Here is a 25,820-nt window from a genome sequence, read left to right on the forward strand (position 1 = left end):
TGGGAAGGGGACCCTGAAGGCAGAAGCAGTGCAACAGTGAGAAGCCCCCTCTGTGGATGGGGTCCCCAATCCCCAGACCCTTCCATTCTGTCCAGCACATGGTGCTCCCCAAATCCCAGCAGGGAGCATGGCCTGGAGCGTCTGTCCCAGCGACTTGGGGAGGCTGCGTTTGCAGTGCCTGGACCCCAAGCTGAACGGGGCAGAAACCACCACCCTCCCCTGGTGCTGTGATTGCAATGAGACACCTCAGCGTCTCTGCCGGCAGCCCAGCCCCTGGGGCATTGCCCTTACCTTTTTGGGGTCCATGTTGAACTTCTTCCTGCCCATTGCCACCTGCTTGTTCCTCTGCATGGTTTTCCTATAACTCACAAAGGCCAGCAATGAACTCCGGGAGTGGCCAGGCTCCCGGCCTGGGGCTCCCACCCTTGGAGAGGCAGGGTTAGACTCCCTGTGCCAGCCTGCGGCCTCTTCTTGACCCAGAGAGACCCATGTGAGCCCCACCCGGGGTGACTAGCAACCCCCTCCTCTCTGCGCCTGGGCCTGGAGGCTGCAGCCCCTGAACGCGGCACGAGCCAGAGCCCAGGCCATTTCCAAGAGCTGTTTTGGGGGGAGGTTCTCAGAGCCCTCAGCTCCTCTTTGTTAAAGGATCCCACAGCATGCCAGGAAAACCAGAAGGCAGGCCCTGCCCCCAAGGGCTGGCATGCCTGCCCCGGGGCTGGTGCATGGAGGGGCAGAGGGCCCGGTGCAGGCACAGCCCGGGGGCGAGAAGGGGCTTTGTACAGACAAAGTACACAGGTGGCTGCTCCTGGCTGGCCCCGCACTCTGCTCTCGGGGATGGACGGGGACTCGGGGGCCTGGGAGCTCTGGCCCAGCAGGCTGCAGCTTCGCCTGGTGAGACTCCAGGGGGAGGGGAACCCTGACGGGAGGGTGATTGGAAGAGATGCTGCAAGTCAGTTTCCATTGGCCATCAGGGCTCCCTAATCCCATGGCACCGTCTGCACCAGCTCAGAATAACAAAGGCAGACAGTCTCCAAGGCCAGACGGAGGGGCCGGGCCGTGGAAAAACAGGGCCATTTGGAGCAGCGGATCAGGCCGGAGATCCCGTTACCGCATTAAGGAATAAGAGTCGGCCTGGGAATGCCAGCCATCGCCGGCACTCGTGGGTCTGTGGCCTCGTTAGCCAACACCCCTCCCTCAGCTGGCAGCCAGGCTGGGGTTATGCTGGGCCGAGAAGCTGAGAATGTCCCGGCTCATCCCCGCACTCCTCGGGCGCAGCTAAGGCTCCTCTGGGGCCTTGCTTCCCCCCGCAGGGACTGGGCCCCAGGAACAGCCTGCAGCTCAGGGGCAAGCTGCACAGCGCCGGAGGGCTGGGTGTCACTCTGCTCAGCCGAACGTGGCCGCTCCCCCTCTTGCTCAGCCAGCTGGGTCGCAGGCAGGACTCACCTCTCTTCCGTGGATCCCAGGTTCTCAATTTCATTGGTCACCTCTGCTATCTCATCTCTCAGCCGCTAAGAGAGACAGAGAGACACACGGTGAGGGGGGGGGGGAGCAGAGACCTCTCTCACCATGGCATGGGGGCTCACCACCTCCCCCAGCCCATCCTGAACCCTCTGCGCCTCTCCAGCCCTGTCAATCCAGGAGCTCACACCCCATTAACTCACTCACCCTCCCAAACCCCAGGGTGGGGATATTGCCCAATTCCAGAGAGGGGAATGACCTGTCCAGGGTCACACAGCCAGCAATAGGACCCAGGAGCCCTGAAGCCAGGGTCCCTGCTCTGAGCCTATGGCCAGCACTCCCTGGGGCGGTGCACCTGGAACCAGGCTCTGCCAGGACAAGCCCAGACAGACAGGCAAGGGACACAGACCGTGCCAGATACAGCCCAAGGTTAACTGTGCCAGCCAGGCCAGAAACCTCCCCCACATCCACGGGCAGGAGAGCAGCCTTGACCCTCTCCAAAGAGGGCCAGCTGGGGCGAGTGCCAAGGACAGAGCTGCCCAGAGACCCTAGCGAGCCCCTCGTCTAACTCCCACTCCCTGAGATGCAGCACTGCAACCCAGCAAGCTCGTGGCAGCGCTCAGCAAGCGAGCAGGGAGCCGCAGTGCTGTAGGCGCTAATCTCCGAACAGCATCAAGGCGCTCTGCTCCCACAGGAAGGAAGAGGCCCAGAGGTTAACGTAATTACGCTCTAATCCTTTTAGTTCATGCCCAGCATATGGCGGTAATTAGACTCCACTGCCTTAATCATTGACATGATTGACGAGTGTCCCAGATGGGCCCCAACACCCCACCCAGCAATCGGAACACCCTGGAGCAAGGGCCTGGCCTGGCTCAGCAGCCCCCAATCGCCCCCTGGGCTGCACCACAGGACGCAGCCAGCACCTGGGCCCTGAAGAGGGGTCAGAGGTCATCAGAAAAGGCACCAATGTGAAACACGGAAAAAGCAAGAAACCCGAGAGCCCAGCATCCCCTAAGAGCGGAGAACAGACTGGGAGAGGGGTCCTGCCAGGGAGGGGGCAGCAGCAGCCTCCAATGCCAGGGCCATCCCATGAGATCAGTGCAACCAACCCAAGGACTGGCCCCCATCCTGGCTGCTGAGATGCCACCCAGCCCCCAGCAGGCAGCTGTAGGGAGAAGGGGGCATCGCTGGGAGAGACAGCGCAGTGCACTGCTGATGCGGGGGCACAGTCACGGCAAGCTCCTGGCCTGCTCCACTCTGCCCCAAGCACCCAGCAGGCCGGCTTCAGCCTCCTGGACTTACTTTCCTTTGGCTCCAGAAATGTCAGGGGAAGAGCTGCTCTGGGCAGCCAAGGTGTGGGGCAGGAAGGGGGATGGCACAGGAGCTGTTCTCAGGCCACAGGCCCTGCACCGGGCCAGGGCTCACCAGCACAGGCGGAGGGCTAAGGGGGCATGTTCTGAGCTGAACTTGGCCAGCAGCCGGAGGGTGGAGCTGGCCTGGCCCTGAGGGGTCGCCATGACTGCCCGGGAACAGGGCTTCTGGGTGGGCAAGCAGGGGAGGGAGACACCAGCCAGCCAGAGAGCAATCTGTTCCCTGGGCAGCACTGGCTGGGGCCCTGCCCTGAGGCTGGAGGGGCAGGTGACAGGGCCCTTCCCACAGGTTGGGAGGAGCAAGGGCCAGAGGGGAGAGAACCAGTTACTGTGCTGCAGTGCCAAGGAGAACGCCCCCAGAGCAGGGCTGCTGTTCTGGAGATGGGGTGGAGCGGACACCGACTCACTTCTTCTGGCCCTCACCAGTTTGTGCTGGGCAACGGGAGGCCGGTGCCAATGAGCTAACAGAGCCCTGCCCCATTGAGCACACAGCGTGAGAGCTGGGCATGGGGCACTGCGGGGGTGGAAGGAATGGAGCCAGGAGACCAGTGGCCCAATTCCTGCGTCCTCCCCTGTCTAGGAGGGGTGGGGGGGGGTCCCCATCACTGCCACAAGCCACAATGACTTGACAAGCCCAGGCGAGAACAGGGCAAGGCCACAGCGAGGTGATTTGGCTAATTCAGCAATTTCTCTCCCCTCCTTGTTCCCTGGGCAGCAGCAGTGCCGAGGAACGCCCTACACACTGATGTGCCGTGACACTCGTCCCTCTCCCGCGGGGACGGGGACGAGGCCAGACGGGCTGCCAAGAACAGAGCATCTGGGGCGGGAAGGGGAGAGGAACAGCAGGCCAGCCGCAGAGCTCAACATGCCGATGGGGAAAGCGTCCCAGGCTCCAGCCAGCCCAGCCCAGGCCAGGCTCGGCCCAGAGCGCGTCTCAGAACGAAGGGCACCTGCGGATAATTCCAGGTCTGAGCGGAGCCGGGCTCCTCTCCAGCACCTCCCACCCCCTCACCTGTATGTCGGCCAGCAGCTCCTGCTTGCGGCGACGGATGTTCTCCAGCTCCTGGCACTCCTCTGGGGTCAGGTCACTGGGGACTGCGGGGGGAGAAGAGAGAGGGTTAGGCCTGGCACCTGCACCCTCCTGAGCCCTGTGCTGTCCAAGCTGCCCCTGGCTATGCTGCCGGGCTATGCTGGGGTGTCCGGACTCTGTCTGTGCCCCCCACGGTCCCTGAGCAGGACAGGACCAGGGGGCAGTCCTGCCTAGCAAGCAGCACTCCCCATAGGCTACCACCACCCACTCTGCTGCCAGCAGCCTGACTCCTGACTACAGCTTGGGGTCTGCACTGCCTGCCCCACTTTTCTGGGGTTGAATCTGGCTTTTCCGCTGGCCTTCCCAGGGCCCCGCTCCGGCACCCGCAGGCAGAGAACAGCCACGCTAGACCATGGGGAGAGCTGAGTGACAGCTGCATGCAAGGTCTGGCCTCAAACCTGCCTTCAGCCAAAGAGCACATCTGGGGGCTACTCCCACCTCAGAAGCCCCCCACAACCCGCCCAGAAACTCAACCTCCTCCTCCCAGCCATAGCCCCCTGCACCCAGAAGGCAGTTCCCGGGCAAGCCAGCAAGGGAACCACAGCACCCCTTTCACAGGGGCCTGCAGAGCAGGGGTCCCTCTGGATGTCAGCTTATCTAAGCCCTCGTTCCTGGCTGCAGGGCCCACCTATCTGCGTGCATGGGCCACAGCCCCTCCCCCTGAGAACCCTTCCCTTTCCAGGCCCCAGACAGCGGGGTGGCAGGGCGCGCCGGGCGCTCCACCCGAGGAGTGCGACTGTCCTTCACGTGCCGCGCTCCTCCCCAGCAAGCCAGCGCTGGCGGGGGGGGGCTCCCTCCCGGCTTGACACTGCCACATTCCTGCTGATTCAGCAGCCCGGGACAGAGCAGCGAGCTCTGCCCAGGGCCTGCCACCAGCCAAGTAGACGCAGGGAGAGTGGCTGCAAAGGGCCAGCTGGCTAAACACCCACCCCATCCCCCCATCAACAGGGCCATGGGAGGCCAAGCCCAGGCTCAAACCTTTTTAGCCAGAAAGCAGCCACTGCAGAAGGCCCCTCCCCCTCCACACAGCCACCCCTCTCCAAACACACTCCGAGGGGGGACAGGGACCCTGCCTTTGGCAAAGATTAACTGGGAGCCCAGCCCAGGGTCTGTCTCAGAGAGGAGATAGAGCTCCTGACACAACAAGGGCCCATTGTGCCGCCTGAATAGACAAACCAAACAACAAGGGAAGCTGCTTTTTGTTGCTTTGCAGTTTTTAACATGCGGGCAGGAGCCCAAAGCTGCATCTGCTGCATACAAAGGAGAGACAACTCTTCAAGGGATAGTGCCCCGTCCTGGTGGCTGGGGTCACGTGGCAGCCCACCACTACCCCAGGGAGGACGGGCAGAGCAACGACTGCCATGAAGTCAAGTGACTTCCCTTGTGCTGCCCTCTTGCTGCAGGGACTTGGGGCCCAGGCCGCTTGTGCCCCCCAGCAGCAGGGGGGGGGAAGGGTTCCTCACACCTCGAATGATGCCGGAGGGCGGCTCAGCGCGCCAGCCATCGGGCTCCCAGCGGCAGCACAGCCCGAGGAGAGTGCTACCACGCATGGTAGAGCAGGGGCCTCACCCTGGGCGCTGCCTGCTCCATCTCCCCGCCCTCTGCTCCAGAGCTGGTTGCATTTCAGTGCCCCTTGCAGTTAGTGCAGGGCTATGGGACCCCCCGCCCAGATGAGTTCCTCCCCCCCCCAGCTTGTGGAGCAGAAGGAGCATGACAGTGCCATCCCAGTCCCCACTATCCCTCACACAGCCTGGGAAACTGAGTCACAGACAGGGACGTGACCCTGTCCAAGGCCTCACAAGGCAGTAGCAGCACTGAGAATAGAACCCAGGCGTCCTGGTGCTCGTTCCTGCCCTAGCCAGCAGGCAAGGTTCCCTAGCATTGTCCCTCCCGAAGACAGAGCACCAGGCAAGCCCTGCAGGAGGCTACCATTTCAGCCAGCAAATCGCATGCATTAAGACCCCACTTGTGGGATGAGCGTGCCAGTGTCCGGCTCATTCAGAGCAGATCCCTCTGCAGAGAGGGGAGGGCTGTGGGAACCCCCCATGTGTCCTTCCTGCCCAGGCATTCTCCCTGGTGCCTATCTCACCATCTCTGCACCAGACACCCTCCAGCTGGGCTCAGGAGCCACCCCCCTCCCACGTCCCAGCTCCTCTCCCCCTGCCAGGTAGCCCGTACAGCGCTCAGGGAAAACCACCTGCCGAGTCCAGGGAGCTGGCAGCAGCAGGATCCCCAGGGGCCGGCTCCTGGCCAGCCCGGCTCTGGCGCTGTGCCCCTCCAGCCTGGTGGGAGAGGAGCCCCCCGAGGGCCCCAGCTCCGCCCTCGCCCGCCGCCCCAACCCTGAAGCTCAGCGGGGCTCTGCTGCCAGCCTTGGCAGGCGCTGCTGAGTGAGCGGCCCCCCGGCCTGGGGGAGCCCACGGCGCCCTTGCCCCACGGCACGCGCCAGGCCCCCCGGATCAGGGCGCTAGGCGCAGTGAGCGGGCTGGGACCCCCGCCCCCACGCAGACCCACCCAGGGCCGAGAATCAGAGGGGGGGCAGCCCCCCCCCAGGACCCGAACTCCGTGTAAACGCCCCCGACACCAGCCCAGCCCCCATCAGCGCGCGTCCCGCCCCCCGGGCTGTCCCCGGCCAGGGCCCCTAACGGCGGAGCGGCCACGCCGGGGTCCCGGGGCCGGGGTCCCGCCAGGGCCCCCGCTCCCGCCCCGCTCCCCCCCCCCGGGCGGACGGGTCCCGGAGCCCCCGCCCCGCATCACCGCATCGGCCCCGGGCTCCCGCGGCGGCAGCGGCCCGGCGCCCCGAGCAGCGCGGCGAGCCCGGCCCGGCCCCGCATTAACCCGCGGCGAGCCCGGCCCGGCCCGGCCCCGCATTAACCCCCGGCGAGCCCGGCCCGGCCCGGCCCCGCATTAACCCGCGGCGAGCCCGGCCCGGCCCCGCATTAACCCGCGGCGAGCCCGGCCCGGCCCGGCCCCGCATTAACCCCCGGCGAGCCCGGCCCCACCTCCCCGGGCTGTGCGGGCCACGGGGCGCCATCACCCCGCTCCCCGCCGCTCCGACTGCGCCGGGAGCGTCCCGGGCCAGGGCGAGCCAGCCCCGCCGCCGCCAGAGCTCAGCGGCTTTCGGGGTGTTGCCTCCCGCCCCCCCGGCCCGTTCTTGCACTGAGCGAGCAGCAGGAACCCCACTAACTCCTCTGGGCCAGGGATTCATCCGGTGCCCTGCCTGGCCCTGGGGCCCCTGCCTGGCCCGCTACCCTCCAGCGGATTCAGAGCCACCATGTTCTGAAGCCCCGCCAGGCTGGTCCAACAGCCGGGCATGCCCCACCGGGCGGTCTGCTGGCAATCACCAGCCCAAGGGGGTCTCTCAGGACTCCCAGCACCTTGAAAAATACCCAAAACTTTTACAACCCTCCAGTTCTGTAGAGCACAGGGCGGGTGGGACCCTCTGGGTCAAGTCCAGCCCAGCCCCAGCAGTGAGCTAGCTCCCTACCTTCCAAGTGCCGATGGGACCCTTGTGACCATCTAGTCTGACCTCCTAACACGGCCAGAGACCTGCCCCAAACAATGCAGAGAGCAAAGCTGTTAGAGAAACATCCCATCCTGATGTAAAGAACTGCCAGCCAGTGAGGGAGAATCCACCACAACCCTTGTAAACCACTCCAATAGTTAATTACCCTCCATGGTAAAAACGTACACCTTATTCCAGTGCCAAATACAGAGCTAAAATCACCTCTCCGCTCCTACCCGAGATTCCCATTTATGCATCCCAGGATCGCATTAGTCCTTTGGCTACAGCTCATGTTCAGTGGATTATCCACCACAACCCCGGAGGCTTTTTCAGAGTCACTGCTTCCCATCCCTGGAAGCATGGCCTACATCCTTTGTTCCAGAGGCATACATTTACATTTAGCCATATTAAAATGCATATTGTTTACTCTCACCCAGCTTACCAAGTGATCCAGATCGCTCTGAATCAGAGACCTGTCTTCTTCGTTATTTACCACTCCCCCAAGGTTTATGTCATCTGTAAACTATCCATGAGGAGTTTGGGTTCTCTTTCAGGTCAGTGATACAAATGTTAAACAACATGGGGCCATGTACTGATCCCTGTGGTTCCCCACTAGGAACCCACCCACTCGATGGAGATTCCCCATTTAGAGTTACATTTTGAGACTGTGTGCCAGCTAATCATTCTTAAATGTAACCCAGGCCATCTTCCAACTAGTCTGCTTGCCCCCAGTACTGCTATTAGGAGGCTGTTCCAGAACCTCCCTCCTCTAACAGCTAGAAACCGTCTTCTACTTTCCAGCCTAAACGTATTCCTGGACAATTTGTCCCCATTTGTTCTGGTGCCAGCATTGTCCTTTAGCGTCAATAACTCCTCGCCCTCCCTGGGGTTTACCCCCAACGTGTTTATAGAGAGCAATCTGATCCCCTCCGAGCCTTCCCTTTGCTAGGCTGAACAAGCCAAGCTCCGTTAGTCTCCTCTGGTCAGCTCAGCTCTCCACTGCCCCGATCATCCTAGCAGCCCTTCTCTGCACCTGCTCCACTCTGAATTCAGCTTTCTGGAAGTGGGGGGACCAGAAGTGCACACAGTTTTGCAGGTGAGAACTTGCTAGTGCCTTGTACAATGGCATTAGTATTCCCCTGTCTGTACTGGAAATACCGTGCCTCATACATCCTAGGATCGCATTTACCTTTCTCACAGCCGCAGGACATCGGCAGCTCATGGGTCTCCTGTGATCAATCAGCACACCCAGGTCTTTTGCCTCCTGTCATTATCAACTAATGAGCCCCTGGCACAGAGACCAATAAGAATTTCTGCTAAGTACATAGCCATTATATGGACAACATACCCCCATATCTCAATGTCTGTACTTTGACCCATTAAACTTTTACCCCCAATCAGGGAGATTGCAGATTATGTATTCTTTACGCCACCTGTTCCTAAACCGAATTTCGCACCCCTTGATAATCTGTACCTTATTCCCTGATAACCAGAAACTTCTCTGCTTAAACTCTGTACCGTTTTCTTTTTACTTCAACATCTTAATAAAACTATTAAATTTCATCCCATTTCGATTACTTCAGGCCTCAAAGTCATCCAATTCTTTCTGTAGAATAGCTGCTAATTTTAATGACATTGCCTACCTGTTAGTAGCACCTCCTCTTTTGTCATCTCTGTCTTTAACAATGCCTCTTTATTAATTATTATTATTTATACTGTGGTATGCCCAGAGGCACCGGTCACAGACCAGGACCTGAAGTGCTAGGCACAGTACAAACAACACAAAGACAGCCCCGCCCAGATCACCAGAGAAGAGCAGGTCTCTCTCCCCAGCATCCTCTATGATGAAGACCAATACAAAGAAATCACTAAGCGTCTCTGCAATGTCCTTCCCCTCCTCCCTTTAGTCCCTGGCAATCCAGCAGACTCATCAAGCTTCCTGCAGGCTTTCTGCTGCTGACATATTTAAAGAATTTTTTGTTCTTCTGCCTTTTACAGTTTACTCTCAAATCCTTCTTCGCGGTCCTAATTTCTATTGGATGTTCTCCATCATGGCTTAGGGGGCTTTCTAATGCTCTAGGACTGGACTTCTGCTTTCTGAAGGACCAGCCCCCTTTGACTGCAGTACTCTCCTGTCCCGTGCCACTTAAGCCTGGTGCTTTGCTCCGGATGCACCACGCGGGCAGCTCCAGTCACTTCTCCTCTCCAGGCTCAGCATGGAAATTTTCTCACTTCTGATGATGGGGCCTTTTTGACTAGCTTCCCCTTTCCTGGAACTCCCCCTTCTAAAGGTCAGTGCCAGATGACCTCCAGATTTGACTGGATCGATTCCGAGCATGACCAGCCCCAGACATGTATGCAAAATTCCCCAAGCAGGCCCTCAAAGTTAGGAGTCTGTCTTAAAAAGCATGCAGCATTTTTTAAAAACGGGGCAGTTCTCTGCCTCATGGTCTGAGGTTTCTGGGCGCACTTACGTCATGCTTTCAAGCTTCTCTCCACAACCAGCTAGAAACATTGACCTAAAATAAAGCAGAGGCTCTCACCTAATCACAGAGCTGGAACTGGAGCTTTGAGACCACCAGACACCATGAGACTTGCAATAACGTCACCTGAGTTGGCATCACTGGACCCCCCCCCCCCCCCCCAGGATGCTGAACGTGATCACAGTGTGGTCACAGGTTTCAGAGTAACAGAAGTGTTAGTCTGTATTCGCAAAAAGAACAGGAGGACTTGTGGCACCTTAGAGACTAACCAATTTATTTGAGCATGAGCTTTCGTGAGCTACAGCTCACTTCATCGGATGCATGCAGTAACTTAGTAGCTCAGCTACAGACCCAATCGGCCCTTCCTGCAGGTTACAGCCACAACTTCCCACTCAACAGTAACACGGACACCCCCTGGCACCCCGAAATCCCAAACAAAGGAAATACCATTCAAAGCAAACGCTCCAAAACAAAGCTCCTCCCCCGAAGAGGGACGAGAGAGAATCTGCAGAAAGCACAACTGACTGCGTACCCACTTTACGCGCAAGGCACTCAGATACCATGGTGACGGGTGTCAAAGAATTCCCAAGAACACAGTACACTCGTGCTCCACTGATTTGGCCAGTCCCCCAGGGCTCAGCAATGTCGTTATGTCAAGGGCCAGGCACAGGAGCTTGGCTGTAGCCACACAACCGTCCTGCCTCACCTCAATTCTCAAAGCCGCCCTGCCCAATGCTTAGCACCTTATCAGAAAGTGGGTCTCCCCCGCCCCTTGGCTCCCACCAGCCAGCACTGACAGTCTCCTAGTGCTCACGACTCCTTGTGTCGCTTTGCAGTTCCACTCACACTTGGAGTGGTGCACGGGGGCGGGGAGGGCACAGAACGCAGCCTAGGACAACTCCAGCTTGTTGCTAGCCCACCGAGCACCCAGGCCCAGCCAGCGGCATGGAGCCTTTGGGGCGGGATGGAAATTCACACCACTCACACATCCGGTACTTGGAGGGCAAGGTGGCTGGGAGAGCAGGCACAGAGGAATCCCCGGCACAGCCCAAGCACTGCCAGCATGCTGCTGCCCAGGCGCTGCCAGGGAGACCGTCCCTGCCACCCTGAAAAGGCGATAGCACACACAGCAGGCCTGGGCAGGGGCACTGCCAGGCGAAAGGGGCCCAGGTACAACAGGCGGGAAGGAGTGTTGGGCACCACGAGACCTCTGCTGCCAGCTCGTCCCAGCCTATGGGGTTGGGGCAGGTGCCCGCCTGCCCTAGAATGGCTGGGCTCTGGGGCCCCCGTCAGGCTGGGCAGCGGGAGCTGAGCCTGCAGACAGCCGTGCTGCTGCAGATGGTAAACAGGCTTGTGACACAGACCTGCCGGTGTCAGCAACAGGGAAGGTGGAGGCAAACACAGACAGATGCAGGATAGAGAAGAGGGGGCTGTCATAAATATAAAGGGAAGGGTAAACACCTTTAAATCCCTCCTGGCCAGAGAAAAACCCTTTCACCTATAAAGGTTTAAGAAGCTAAGATAACCTCGCTGGCACCTGACCAAAATGGCCAATGAGGAGACAAGATACTTTCAAAACTGGGGCGGGACAGGGGGTAGGGGAGAGAAACAAAGGTTTTCTCTGTCTGTGTGATGCTTTGCCGGGACCAGAGCAGGAATGCAGGTCAGAACTCCTGTAAAGAGTTAGTAAGCAATCTAGTTAGATATGCGTTAGATTCTGTTTTGTCTAAATGGCTGATAAAATAAGTTGTGCTGAATGGAATGTATATTCCTGTTTTTGTGTCTTTTTGTAACTTAAGGTTTTGCCTCGAGGGATTCTCTATGTTTTGAATCTAATGACCCTGTAAGGTATTTACCATCCTGATTTTACAGAGGTGATCCTTTTTTACTGCTATTAAAATCCTTCTTTTCAGAAACTGAATGCTTTTTCATTGTTCTTAAAATCCAAGGGTTTGGGTCTGTGGTCACCTATGCAAATTGGTGAGGATTTTTACCAAACCTTCCCCAGGAAGTGGGGTGCAAGGGTTGGGAGGATTTTTGGGGGAAAGACGTTTCCAAACAACGTTTTCCTAATAAATAAACCCAGATAAACGTTTGGTGGTGGCAGTGGAAGGGCAAAGGGTAAAATAGTTTGTACCTTGGGGAAGTTTTAACCTAAGCTGGTAAAAGTAAGCTTAGAAGGTTTTACATACAGGTCCCCACATCTGTACCCTAGAGTTCAGAGTGGGGAAGGAACCTTGACATCCTCTGTCCAGGAGGGATTTTAAAGGTGTTTACCTTTCCCTTTATATTTATGACAGGGGCCTAACCCATTCGTGGAACCCTCCCCCGGCCTGGAGTCCCAGGTGTCTGCACAGCGGGGCGGCCTGTTTGCACAGGGCTGGCAGCTCCCCCATGGAGCCTGCACCCATCGTCCTGTGTCCTGAGTGGAGGCGACTCTCAAGAGTGAGTCAGTTACAGGCTCATCCCGTCTGCGAGTTCAGAGGAAAAGGGAAGCCCGGGGGAGACGTGGCCACACCAGCCCTCCTGGGCACGGAGAGATGGAGGGGGTCATTTACCACCATACAGCTGAATGCTCCCCCTTTCCCAGGGCAGACCCACCCCTTCCCAGACAGGACATCAACCTGCCGAGGCTACATGGGACCTTATCCCAACCTGGACAGTATCGACTGCACAAGGACTCCAGAGTCCTAGCTGGGTCCCCCCTCAATTTGCCCAGCCACAACGAGAAGCTCGGGTCTAGAACTCCAGCTCCCAGCAGTCTGTGGGGACAGGTGGGGAAGCCCCATAACAATTGCGGGGGAGGGGCTTCATTGCCTCAACACCCACCCCTCCCATGGGAGCCGCCATTTGGCCAGGCCAGAGCCCACGTTTCAGCAGAGACAGTGACTCAGTCCAGGTGCCACCCAATGGGGCAGCTTGGCCTGGGCCAGGGCCCCATGCCAGGGAAGGGTAGCTGGCCCTGAGTCTCAGGGTACTGCAGCAGCTCGCCATTCCCAGTGGACCCAGCCACAGGCCGCCGAGTCAGGCCAGGCCTGCTGCAGCAATGGCCACTGCTCCCTGCCAGGCCATGGCTCGGGTCAGGACAGACTCCAGCGGCTGCGCCAGGCTAAGGAGCAGGACTTGGCTGGCAGCGGCAGGGTGAGTGTGGAGTAGCTGGGGCGGGGAGGGGGGTATTCGGGGTTGGCCCCGTCCCCATGCAATGCCAAGAGCAAGGGAACACGCCTGTAGTGACGGAGTCAGCCCACTCCTGGGCCTAGAGCAATCCCACTGCCTCCATCAACGGCCTGGCCCTGTTCTCCTCCCACCCTTAGGAGTGGGCCAATCTGCGGGGCTGGGCTTTCCTCCTGGAGAGGACCACTGCTAAAGCCGCCCACCCAAGGAGGCAAGCGGTGCTGGTGCTGGGGAGGAGCCAGGGGCTGGCTCTTCCCTTTGACATTGGCCGAGACATGGACAGGTGCTGCAGCGATTCTGCACAAACCTGAGCCCAGCTTTGAGCAGAGGGAGCTATCTGAACCAGCCCCACAGGGCTAGTGGGGGCATTTCCCCATGCTGGGCCCCAAGCCAGAGCAGTGCCCCCTCCTCCTGACACACCCAGGCTGAAGGAGACCCCCTCTCCTGCAGAGCTGTGTCAGGCAGTATCACTGGCCCCATACTGCAGGCTCAGGGCACAGCTGTGTTAGGAACAGGGGCAGTGCAGCAGCCAGTAAGAATCCCTCCCAGAGGGACTGAGCCCACAGTGCCCCAGTCCTGGCACAATTCCACGGGATTCAGCCTCCAGAAACATGCACAAGATCTCACTGCCCTGCCCAGCTCACGTGCCACCCTATAGAATGCCAGCACACAGCCCTGCTCCCCACCCCCACCCACATATGTTCAACAGGAGAACCCCCACTTTATTCCTTGAGACCAGGGTTCAAGTGTTCAAGGGAGCAGAGTGGAGGCTAAGACTGGAATAGCCAGGGGCTGGGGTCAGAGTTAAGGGGCATGGGCAGAGTGAGAGGCTCAGGGTTGGGATAGCCAGGGCTTGGGGTCAGAGTTAAGGGGCCTGGGGAGAGCCGAGAGGCTCAGGGCCAGGTTAGTCAGGGCTGGGGTCAGAGTTAAGGGGCATTGGCAGAGCTGGGCATTGCTGGTTCGGCACAAGGTCCTGCTATCACTGAACAGGGTTTGCCAGTCTCTCTGCATAACGCATCGGTGGGGGGGGGGGCAGCTGAGCTCATCAGCAGCCAAGAACTCTGCTGGAAGCTCTGAGATTTGTGGCCACCCCAGACTCCCACCCTCTGCTCTGCACCCTGGCAGATCCTGATGGGCACTCTTTCAAAGGGACCCATCCCCCCAAGATTCAGGGTGAAGGGGGCCTGGGAGGGGAACTTGCAGACAGCAGAGGCCAAGCCCCAGCCCCTCCCCAACAGCTTGGGAAGGAGGGCCCGTGGGACTTGTCTGCTCCACTCGCAGTTCTTCCAAGCTGCTGGGAGGGTGCTGGGCGCTTTGGGGCAAGCAGCAGCATGACCTGGAGACGCACTGAAGCCTGCAGCTGGGAGGGACCCAGAGACGCCTTCTCCCAGGGCGCAGCACCCATAACCCTTCGCTGGGCAGGAGAGCAGAGACTCAGCTCCTGACAAGCTGCCCATGCGCTGCCTTGGCCAGCGAACCACGAACAGCCACTGGGATGCCCATGTAGAGCCTCTGTGAGCCCATGGGTCAGAGTGTTTACTACGGGGGCAGGCAGCACCCCATGGAGCTACCCTCTGGGGCAGGGGAGAGCACAGTCCACAGGAGCTGATGTGGTGAGGGGGTTGCGGCAGGGCTTGGATGGCCCAGTCAGGGTCTCTGTGCTCTTCCAATCTCCAACATAGGAGAGAGGTAGGACCAATACTTCCTTAGCACCCAGGACATGGGCGGAGCTGACCTCCTGGGTGCTTTGGGCAGTGCCAGCCAGGCACCGTACAGCACTGACAACGGGCATACGGGGAGGGCTGGACTCAGGCCCAGCATGCGTTTTAGGGCAGGAGCAGAAATCCCTGGAGAGGAGGGACCCAGGAGTGCCCCCCTCACCTCCCCAACAGCCCACCCATTACCACCACTCAGAGAAGTGGGGCCCGGATGTTCCCCAAGCCCCTCTTCGAGTCACAAAGCCATATGGGGGGGCCACAGAGACCCCCCCCCCAAGAACATAAAGCAAGCCACCCCCACCCTGCCCACTCACCACTCCCCTCCTCTGTCCTGAGGACCATCCTGGCCAGTGCTCCTGCAGGGCCTGGCCTGTCCTCGGCTCCCGCACTAGCTAGCTCCGTCAGGCCAGGCAGGGTGGGACACCTGCCGCTCACTGCACTTCCCGGAGTGACTCACAGCCGCTCTGAGCCAGTGAGTTGTCAGCCGGACGGGCGTCAGCCGGAGCTACAGTACCAACACCCTGTTCCTGCCGTCAGCAGCCATTAACCCCTCTGCTCCCAGCCATCCCCAGCTCAGCACGCCGTGCTCCAAGCCAGAATCCCGGCCCAGGCACTGCCCCAAGACATGCAACCCGCCCCACAGCATCTGCCCCAGACCCTGGGCTGGGCCTGAGCACACCATTCCTGCCCTGCCATGGCCACCCTGGGCTTTCCTACCCCAGGGTCTGGGGCAAAGGCTCTGCCCTGCTACATGGGCCCTAGGCAACAACAGCTTTACTCGCCCCAGACAGCTGGGTCCAGGGCTTCAGCCTACATCTCTGGAGGATGGGAAATCCAAACCTGCCTGGGGGGCTCAGCAGACCCGAGGGATAGGGAGGGGGACAGTTTTGGACCTAGGGGTGCCAAGGACACTGCTGGGACATGAGAGATTTCGAAGTGTCCAACAGCCGTGTCCCCTCAGACGGGCCCTGAGGATACCTGCAGCTCAGACCCTCAGATGCAGAACACTGTGGATAACAGCAGCCAAGCCCCAGGCCTGCGAGAGACCTGGCTTGAGGCCAACCTTGGCACAGATCCCCTCCCCCATGGGCTTCCCCAGCCTGCCCACTGCCTTGGGGTTCCCCCTCCCCCAGTTCAGCTCTTAGCCATAGCCCTGGCAGGTCACTGCTGCTCCTCTGGGCACTCGCCAGGCCCTTTCAGAGCCCCTCTCCCTGCATCTCCCGAGTGAGGAGGGGCTCACAGGGGAGTGCAGCATCCTGGTGAGTTGGGTCTGCAGAGGGGACTGATGTCTCCCTGCTCTGGGACATCAGGCCTCTGCACACGCAGCCGGATCTCCTTCGGGGCCAGGTCTTGCTCGCTGGCCCCAGGCACTGCACTCCCTCCAGTGACTGTTCCAACACCTCACCTGCCAGCCCCTCTCCCTACATCTCCTCCTGCCCCCCTGTCGTCCTGCTGCTCCCTGGGTGCTGGCAGACCCTCCCATTAGCATTGCTGGCTCTCCTCCCCTTCCCCAGCTCATTAACCGACAAGGCCCAGGCCGATACCTGCAGGACCTGCTAGACACTAACTGGCTGCATCCCTAAGTAGCATTGCTGGCTCCTGCCCATGCCCCGCCCCCCTCCCCCCCAGGGACACAGAGAGCCACCTGTGCCCAGACCTCAGAGCAAGAGGACAAATCCTGCCCCCCCAGTGGGAGGGACACGCCAGTCACAGGGCCCCACCTTGGCCTGTGCTGCCCTCTGCTGGTTACACAGGAACATCGGCGCTGCCAGCCTGGGTCAGCCCAGGGCCCCTCTAGCCCCCAGCAAGCAGAAGCCCTCCAGGAGGCAGGCACGGGGTGACCTGCTCCAGGGACAGTTCTTCCCACGCTCTCTCAGAGGCTGGCCCACGTCCTGAAGCAGGAGGGTTTGTCCTGGCCCACAGGCCTGGTTATTTTAAATGTTATTGATTGTACTGGGGATGTCATCACCCAGCTGTGTCCTTGCTTTCCCAAACCCTGCTGAGCACCAGGGTTTGGCATGTCTCATGGCAGCCAGGTCCGCAGCATGTTGCTGGGTTACAGGGAGCAAACCCATCATAGGGCTGGGCCCGCCAGCACACCAGCAAAACCCACCTATGCTGCGAGTCTCTACCCATGGCCAGCCGCACGGGCCCTGGGGGGAGCTCACCACCATCCCATCTGTCCCCGGCCATGGACATTAGGGGGCTCAGGGCAGCTTGGCAGAATGGTGGCACTCCGTACACATACTGTAGAAGGCGAACCCAGCTCACAGGGCAGGACCCCAGCCAAGCACAGCACTGCCCTGCTTTTTGGTAACTCATGACTGGACTGACCAGGGCCAACAGGGTTTGGGAGAGCCATTTGTTGGGAAAGCAGAACTCAACCTATGACACCCTGTGAGTGGCTGACAGGATGGAGTGCAGCAGGGCTTGGCCCCTCCTTTCCCTGGTAGATATGCTGGAGGGTAGGGATAGGATACAGAGGGACCTAGACAAATTGGAGGATTGGTCCAAAAGAAATCTGATGAGGTTCAACAAGGACAAGTGCAGAGTCCTGCACTTAGGACGGAAGAATCCCATGCACCGCTACAGACTAGGGACCGAATGGCTCGGCAGCAGTGCTGCAGAAAAGGACCTGGGGTTACAGTGGACGAGAAGCTGGATATGAGTCAACAGTGTATCCTTGTTGCTAAGAAGGCCAATGGCATTTTGGGATGTAGAAGTAGGGGCATAGCGAGCAGATCGAGGGACGTGATCGTTCCCCTCTATTCGACATTGGTGAGGCCTCATCTGGAGTACTGTGTCCAGTTTTGGGCCCCACGCTACAAGAAGGATGTGGAGAAATTGGAAAGAGTCCAGTGGAGGGCAACAAAAATGATTAGGGGACTGGAACACATGACTTATGAGGAGAGGCTGAGGGAACTGGGATTGTTTAGCCTGCAGAAGAGAAGAATGAGGGGGGATTTGATAGCTGCTTTCAACTACCTGGAAGGGGGTTCCAAAGAGGATGGCTCTAGACTGTTCTCAATGGTAGCAGATGACAGAACGAGGAGTAATGGTCTCAAGTTGCAGTGGGGGAGGTTTAGATTGGATATTAGGAAAAGCTTTTTCACTAAGAGGGTGGTGAAACACTGGAATGCGTTACCTAGGGAGGTGGTGGAATCTCCTTCCTTAGACATTTTTAAGGTCAGGCTTAACAAAGTCCTGGCTGGGATGATTTAATTGGGGATCAGTCCTGCTTTGAGCAGGGGGTTGGACTAGATGACCTCCTGAGGTCTCTTCCAACCCTGATATTCTATGATTCTATGATCTTCCAGGGCCTTCCCAGTTCCCAGACACCTGGGGAGTCCTGCCTGCATCAGCCTCGGAGTGCCATGGGGCAAGGAGGGTGCGGAGGAACGGGGGGCTCGGTGGCCAAGACCAGACATGGCAAAGGGAGGATTTAGCTGCTGCTATGTGCCAAGGCCGGGCACTAGACACAGCAGTCCCACTGCCCACTGGCTGTTCCCCAGCTCAGGGGCACTCAGGCCTCCCAGCCACTGCCGAGGAACTTCCTGCCCCGCCTCCCACCCCTGCCTGCTGCCTCAGCACTGCAGGCTCAGGGCCACCACATCCTGTTTTCACTACGCCTTGCACGTCCCAAGGTTACATCAGAGCGAGCTATTCCCACAGGCTGCAGCCAGAGGCCCCCTGCGGATGCAGGCAGCACCAGGGATGCTGCCAGGGTCCCTCCTGCAGCCAGGCTGGCCCAGGCTGCTCAGCTGCCACGCAGCGTAACCCCCGGCCATGGGCAGCCAGGCCTCAGTCACCCTCACGCCTCTTCACCCACAGCCACTGCACAGCAGCCCGAGCCCTGCCCAGGCCAAGGAGAAGCAGCAGCTCTTTGCCCGCAGCCTCCCGGCTGAGCAGAGGACTTGTTACCATGGTCACTGGCTCACGCAGCGCTCTGGCTGCAGGCTCCCCAGCTCCTTCCAAGCAAGAACCCCCTTCTGCCCGCTGGGGCAGAGCAGAGGGGCTGTCACATGAGCTGCATCTCCCCAAACTGCAGGAATGGCAGTGCAGCCGCGGGATGCCTGCCCTGGGTCCCCTCTGGCCCCCACCTCCAGGGCTCGGTCTGGCCAACGCCTGCACTAAACCACAGTCAGGCCCATTGACAAGCAGGCCTCCCCAGGCAGCAGCCGTCACCTGGAGCCTGGCAGCGACCAATGGGGGAAACAGTCACAGGAGCTTCCCCCAAATGCCCGGGCTTAAAACACCAGCCGACTCCCTGGAGACCCCGTACCCACCTGCCAGAAGGGAAGGGGATCTAGCCCGTCATGGCCAGGCACAGCACACATCTGCCTGGCAACACAGGTGAGCTTTGGTGATGACTGAGGGGTACCGGCAGAGCTGCGGAAAGCCCAGGGGTGGGATAGCAGAGGATAGGATAGCAGGGAGCTGTGGGTCCCACCCATCAGCCATGCTCCCCCCAGCAGGTGCTCAGCACGTACCTGCCTCCCTGCTCCTGCCTGACAACCTCTCACCCTGTCCTCTGCAAACTGCAAGACACTGGCGACGGGGCAAGCAGCCTCCACCTGTCTGGTTCTGGCACAGGAGAGGGGTGGAGGCAGGGGGCCGAGGGGGTGTGGGGCAGACCCATTGCTCCCAGCTAGTGACAAGCAGCCAGAGCGCCCCTTTCAGGCCAGCCAAATGGTAAACCAGCCTCTGCAGACAACTCTGCGCCAGTAACGCTCCCAGGAGAGCAGCCAGTGGTGCCCAGGGAGCAGTCTCTGCCCCTCGGCAGCAGGGCAGTTGGCTCCCTCCTCAGCCCCTCGTGGAATCACAGACTGATGCCCGGTGTGCCCTTGACTCTTTCTTCCTGCCCTGGACGCTGCAGGCCCACGGGGACACAGCCATTCCGAGGGGGACAGAGAGCCGGTCCCCTCTTCACAGTCCTCCCCAGCAGCTGGTCCCTGCCACCACCCTCTGCCAGCCCAGGGATGGCTCCTCAAACTCATGCCACACTCAGGTCAGTGCCCGACGGGCCCAGGGACTCTCACCAGCTACTGCTATGCCCTAGGGAACCAGCAGAAGGGAATGACGGCCGTGGGCCCCTCAGGAGCACGCCCTATGCACCGAGACACCAGCATGGGGCCCAGGCTGCATGGCAGGCCTGCCCTGGCACACACGGTCAGTGTCCTGGGATGCACGGACCATCGCAGGCGCCATGTCCCCTACACACAGCGCCGAGCTGACCCCAAGATGTTCCATACAGGCCCAGCTGGAAGCGGGTCAGAGCCAGGCTGAGGCGCTCTGCAGGGAGCAGGACCCTGTCATGCCTATTTCCTGTACGGCTGGTACTTCAATGCCAGCCTAGAGACCTGAAAGCTGCTTGGTATCAAAAGCACCCAGTAGATGGGAGCTCTGCACACAGTGTCAACTCTTACAGCCCGGTCCCCCACCCCTCATCCATACGGCTGATGCCAGACACTGTCAAATGCCCTATGGGTCCCTAGGGTGACAACCCTTCCCCACCCCCCTCACTCCACGACAAGACCAGGAATCCAGAGACATCAGCAACTGGGACCTAGGGTTGCCTGCACTCCCTTCACGTGCCACCCCAGAGGCTTCGTGCGAAGGAGCAATGGAAACAGGCAGTCTCAGTGCTGCACTGCATTTGGTTTCTGTGGTTTAGCCAAGGACACTTCACCCAGCAACTCCCGACACTCGTGATCACTCCCACGCCCGACAGCAGAGCAACCTCACCCCCCGCACAGGGGCTGAGAAGCAGCCTGATCCTTCCTGAGAGGAGGCCCCAGGGTACTGCAGCAAGGACTGGCCATGCCACCGCTGCACACACATGCCGAGTGCGGCTTGGGAGAAACCCTGGGCCCGTCCAGACCCTCTGAGGGGCTGCAGCAGTCTCAGACTCCTGGCACCCTCCTCACGAGTGAGTCACTGTCCTGGGCACTGCACACAGCACCCGTGTGACAGGGTGGCGCTATGCCAGCCCCCTGGCAACCCCATGCCCTCCTGGCAGGGATGGCTCAGCACCCTAATGGGGCACCCACAGCAGCCCTGCCCGGAGCTCCCAGGGAAAGGTCAGGAGCCGGCAGCACACGAAGGGCAAGTGAGTGCTCTCTGCACTACGGTCAGCGAGAGCCACAAGGGCGCAGAGCAGCAAGCTCCATACGGGCTTCCCGGGAGCCTGGGATCCTGCCTGCTTCCCAGCTGCCTGCACCCTGCACAGGGAGAGGGGGGAGGTAACGCGCATACCTGCCTTGGCGATCGCAGAGGGGCACAGGAAGGCTTGGAAACTCGAGGCACAAAGCTCGCTGACCGTCCCCATGCTGCAGGGGCCGTGGGGACTGAGTGCCGTGTTACTCCAATGCCACTGGGCAGGAACAGCTGGCCCAGCAGGTGCCCACTTCACGCCAGGCAGAGCACCGGCCAGAAGAGGGAGGACCAGAGCCCTGGCTCTGCACCCGCTGAGGACTCTCCAAGCAGGGAGTAGGAGGGAGACAGACAGAGGGTTCCCCGGTCTGGCTCTAGCAAGAGGAACTGATGATCTAGCAACGGGAAGCTCCCAGCTGATGAAGCCCACGCAGGAGGCCAGCCAATCCCAGCTCCCCTCCCGAAAACTAACCCAGGTGGTGCTCCTGGGGGGGCTCAAAGCCACTTAGAGGACAGTTAGTTGGGGAACTTCCCCTTAGTTGCCCCAGCCTATCAGCTCCAGCCCCCGGGGAGCGGGGGGATTTCTAGGTCAGTTTTCGCCTTCTGTATTATTAGAGCCTTAAGCATCCAGTGAGCCCGGTGGTTGCATAGCAACCACCACTGCATAAAGGGAAGGTGCATAAAAAACTACAAGGCACACAAGCCGAAGTGATGGAGGTGGGGAGAGCATGGGAGGTGGGGGGTGGCTAGCTCCCCTCCAGCCCTGCCGAGGGCGGCCACCAGCATGATGTGCACCAGCTGCAGCAGAAGGAGGATGCTCCCCATGTCTCTGACCCACTGGCTCAGCTTGAGCATCTCGCACGGGCAGAGGGAGGGAGAATGTCTGCCCAGCCCCTCTGAACCCCCGATGCCCCACACGCGCCTCCCCGCCAGTGAGACCGGGGCTCTGGCTGGGTGATGCCCCATGTAAATCCTCTGCTCGTGAGCACCTTGCCCTGGGACAGCTGCGCTGAACTGCCCATGCACTGCATAGTTGGGAGAGTCCTGAGGCAGCTCGGACCCAGCCACAGAGGCCAGGCCTAGGAGCTTCAGCCCACGCTGGAAGGCTGGGCAGCAGCAGAGCTGGAAGGATGGATGCTGCCTGCTTCCCCATCACCTCTTGCCCTAAGCCCTCAGCACCTTGCAGCCCTGGCCACCTGTCCCCCTCGCCCACATCTGAGCCCCTCAGGCCCCTGCAGCTGCTGCTCCACACGTGCCTCAAAGAGACTGAAACAATGAAGCCGGGTGCGTTTCCCCCTCCAGACATGGGAGCTGGGGCGCATCACAGGGCAGCCTAGGCAGCCCAGAGAGACGCCACCCCACAGAACTAACCAGCTGCTGCAGCAAGAAGACACTAAGCAACTAGCTCTGAACCAAAGGCCAGGGCCTGGAGCTACCACTGCACCCAGAATCTGCCAAGCAACCGAGAGGTCTGAGCCCACTGCACAGAAGCACAGCTAGAAGAGTCAGGAGCAGAAGGGGCAGCCAGGAGCTCCCTGGAGGAGACATCAGAGGGAAGGAGGTAGGAGATGCCTGCAGAAAGTGGGGCAGGAGCACCAGCTGTGGGGGAACCTCTGGTAGGAGGTCCCATGGGCACTTGGGGCAGGAGTTTGGCCTGCAGGGCAGCTCTCAGCAAGAGACGAATGGTGCAGTTTGATTGTGCAGACGTGGGGAAAACGCACAGAGGTTAATGACTGTTCCCAGGAAGAGCAGTGCGGCAGCGAGGTCCGCATGCTGCCCCCCTGGCTTACACGCCTGACCTTCTGATTTCCCCAGAGGCCAGCGCTGCCATTGCCACAGGCCTGAGCCTCGACCCTGAGCATCACCAGCAACTCAAGGGCAAACGCTCAGGCTGAGGAAGGAGCCAGGCACAGGAGAAGCCATGTTGTGCTCGCGACACTCGGGCCAGTGACAGAGCGCACGCAGTCCTCTCAGTATCTTGCCCGAGGCCCAGTGTCAGCTGCCAGAGGAAATCCCGCTGCAGTAGGAACATCCCTGTGTGCCAGGGAAGCTTCCAGCTGATATGAAATCAGGACAGGTTTGTACCTCACAAATAGACACCCTGAGCTTCCTTCCTTCAGCCAAGGCAAAGATGTGTCCTGTGCACTGGGCACCAGCTTGTTTCCCACAACCCACCTGGCCACGTTTCTCTGAGCGAGGGTCCTGGCCTGGGGCATTTGGGAAGAAAACTGGTGTGAACTTCACCCCAGCTCCAGCCTCAGGCACAGCGGGCCTGGCCCAGCAATGTCCTGCATTCCCCCGTAACCGTGCTATGAAACCCCACTCCAGAAAGCGGGGAGCACCCACTGTACAAGATACACGCCTGGCCCTGGGATGGGGCCAGACAAACCCTGCTGATGTGACCCAAACACAACCTGTGCTGTGATGCCTGCCTGAGTCTGAAAAAATAGATCCCCGAAGCTTGCGCTGACCGCACTGGGGTCAGCAGGTGGTTAACTCTGAACCCTACAGGCTGGATTTATCTCTCAGCTATTTCACTGGTTGATTTTATTAGAAGAAACATACAGCTAATGGACTTCTCCCACAAACCCAAACAAAACCCCACAGATGACAGCAGCCAAGACCTCCAGCTTCCCCAGTACAGGACCCCATGACACACTGGAAGTGCAAGAAAGCAGAAAACCCTTTAATTCACAGGAAGCAGTAGGCGCCCATGTGCACAGCAGGTTTTATTTAAACCAATAAAACTCTCTGTGCTGCTGCTCCAGATCCCAGGGGTCTGGCTGTGTCACGCCTGGCCCATGATGTGCTCACAGCCAGCGACAGCCACGGGCCTGGGGAAGGACTCGGCTCCGCAGGGCATTGCTGGGGCACCGGGGGGCTATGGCTGTGTGATCAGGTTTATAAGGGGAGGAGACGCCAGGGTTTCCTGGATTTGGGGTTCCAGAAGCTCAGGGCTGGAAGGGGAGAGAGAAAATGGCAAACTCCCCATGGGCTGGGAACAGCCCTAGGCCCCTGCTGAGACTTGAGTGGGGCTTGGACAATTCAGGGGCTCAACAGCTGGGATTAGAAATGCCTGCAACCCCCGTGAGCCCCTCCCCTTGGGTGAAGGGTGCTCTGCCGGGCAGGGAGGGGGTTGCTGGCCCAGCATTGCAGCAGGCCTGGCACTGACCGGCAGTTCTCCACACGCCCGGAAAGCTGGGCAGGATCTCTAGCAAGCCCACAAACACGGGTGAGGCTCACACAGTACTCTGGCCACCCACCGGCACCACGGCTTTAACCTGCAGGATGCCGAGGTGGCCCAGCCAGCATGACCTCCCATGGGGGTAAAGAGCCGGAGCTGCTCATGGCTCCCTACCCAGAGAAGAAAGTTCAAATGACTCCATGCTAATTAGCAAGAGCTGCCACTGGCCACTTCGTAAGTGGGATGATTGGGCTCCTGCTCTCCCTTCAGTGCTAGGAATGGCCTGTGCAGGGCCCCACAGCGGCACTGCTGAAAGGAGACGCCAGCAGGCCCTGTGGAGGGAACCTGAGTGTGCGCCCTGCCCCAGCTCACCCCCCGTCAGCAGCGGGGAAGGAGCCAGAGTGAGTTTTCCTGTTTCACTAGAACAAGCACAGCCTGAGCTAAGAAGAGATGGAGCTAAGCCAGCTGAAGGAGAACCAAGCTGTACCGATGGGCACGCTCTGGCTCCACTACGTGGCACCTTGGCTGCACGGCCCGCCCCATGTGCCGCAGCCTTTGCTCACAACCCTGACTCTCCATCACTCCTGTCCCTCCAGCATGTCCCATTCCCCTGGAGTCCTATGTGGTCAGCTCTTTGGGGTAGGGCTGACAGGCTGCACACGGGACCCAAGCTGGTGCAGGCCTCTAAGCTCTGCCGCAGGATATTTGCTAAACACACCCGAGATCGCTGGCTATAGAGGATGCTCAGTGGCTTGCTGGGGGCTCCCAGCAGCAAGTGACGGCTGGGGCTTGGGGGTGAGGCCCTAACAGACGTTCATGCTGCTGCCGTACGCCCTGGCACGGAGTTACAGCCACATGGTTGCAGGGGAGAGCCCAGGAGGGATGGGAACATTGGAGCTGCGTGGGGCTGCTATCCCTGCTGTCCTCCAGCCACAGGGCTTCCCAGCACAGAAAGTGCCTTTGAATTATTCTCCATCAGCTCCTGCAGCACCACCCTGCTCCCAGGCCTGCGCTCCCATCCCCAGAGGGCTGCATCAGCCCCACTTACAGAAATCCCTTCATCCCCACAGCCCGAACTGCCAGTAACCCCAGAGTGCAGTGGGACTACAGGTCAATCCCCTGCCAGGAGTGTCCACTGCCCTGGCACCCACAGGCCGGAGGGAGGGGCGTGGGCCAGCCCTGGCCAACAAGTCAGTGCACCCAGCAGAACAGCCCTTCTGAGTCCCCTCCGCCCACTGTCGGCTACTCTCTGATGCCCCAGCCCAGCAGGGCACAGTGCTCAGCCCTGATTTCCTTCTCCTCCCAATTATTTAGTTAGATTTAAAGCCAGAGAGATGCCGCTCCACAGCTCTAGACTTCCCGATTAACTGCCAGCAAAACAACGTTCCTTGTTACTTACACCTGGCACCGCCCGTGGTGTTCACAGCCGGCATGGACCCCCTGCAGACCTTCTCCCGCTGTTAGCCCCATCGCCTAGCTAAACTGCAGGGGTTCAGCTCTGAGCCCTTGAGTGAATGTGATTCACTTCTCTGACCTCTCTCCAACATGGGCTGGTGCCCTAAGGGGAGCGCTTTCAATGGGGCAGCCCCCTCGGTGCAGCGGAGGAGAAAAGAGCCACATGGTCCCAGAGAGACACAGCCATGCCACCAGCTGCTGACCCAGGGATTTGCTCTGTGCTGAGGCAAGCA

General features: G+C 59.9%; 1 protein-coding gene across 3 annotated transcripts in view; it reads right to left on the bottom strand.

The window, feature by feature from the left end:
• CYTH1 (cytohesin 1) overlaps positions 1-25,820 on the bottom strand; it is a 42,926-nt gene that overhangs the window by 9,998 nt on the left and 7,108 nt on the right. For 2 of the 3 annotated variants that reach the window (XM_073311827.1, XM_073311828.1), the window contains 3 exons: positions 3,841-3,923; positions 1,444-1,508; positions 292-358 (listed from right to left, as the gene is read on the bottom strand). In XM_073311827.1, coding sequence (XP_073167928.1) covers positions 292-358; positions 1,444-1,508; positions 3,841-3,923 — 215 coding nt within the window. Of the gene's footprint in view, positions 1-291; positions 359-1,443; positions 1,509-3,840; positions 3,924-15,109; positions 15,260-25,820 lie in introns of those variants that run through there. The other variant, XM_073311826.1, reaches the window with a different exon arrangement.

The sequence above is a fragment of the Lepidochelys kempii genome, chromosome 14 (assembly GCF_965140265.1).
Source record: "Lepidochelys kempii isolate rLepKem1 chromosome 14, rLepKem1.hap2, whole genome shotgun sequence".
Lineage (NCBI taxonomy): Eukaryota > Metazoa > Chordata > Testudines > Cheloniidae > Lepidochelys > Lepidochelys kempii.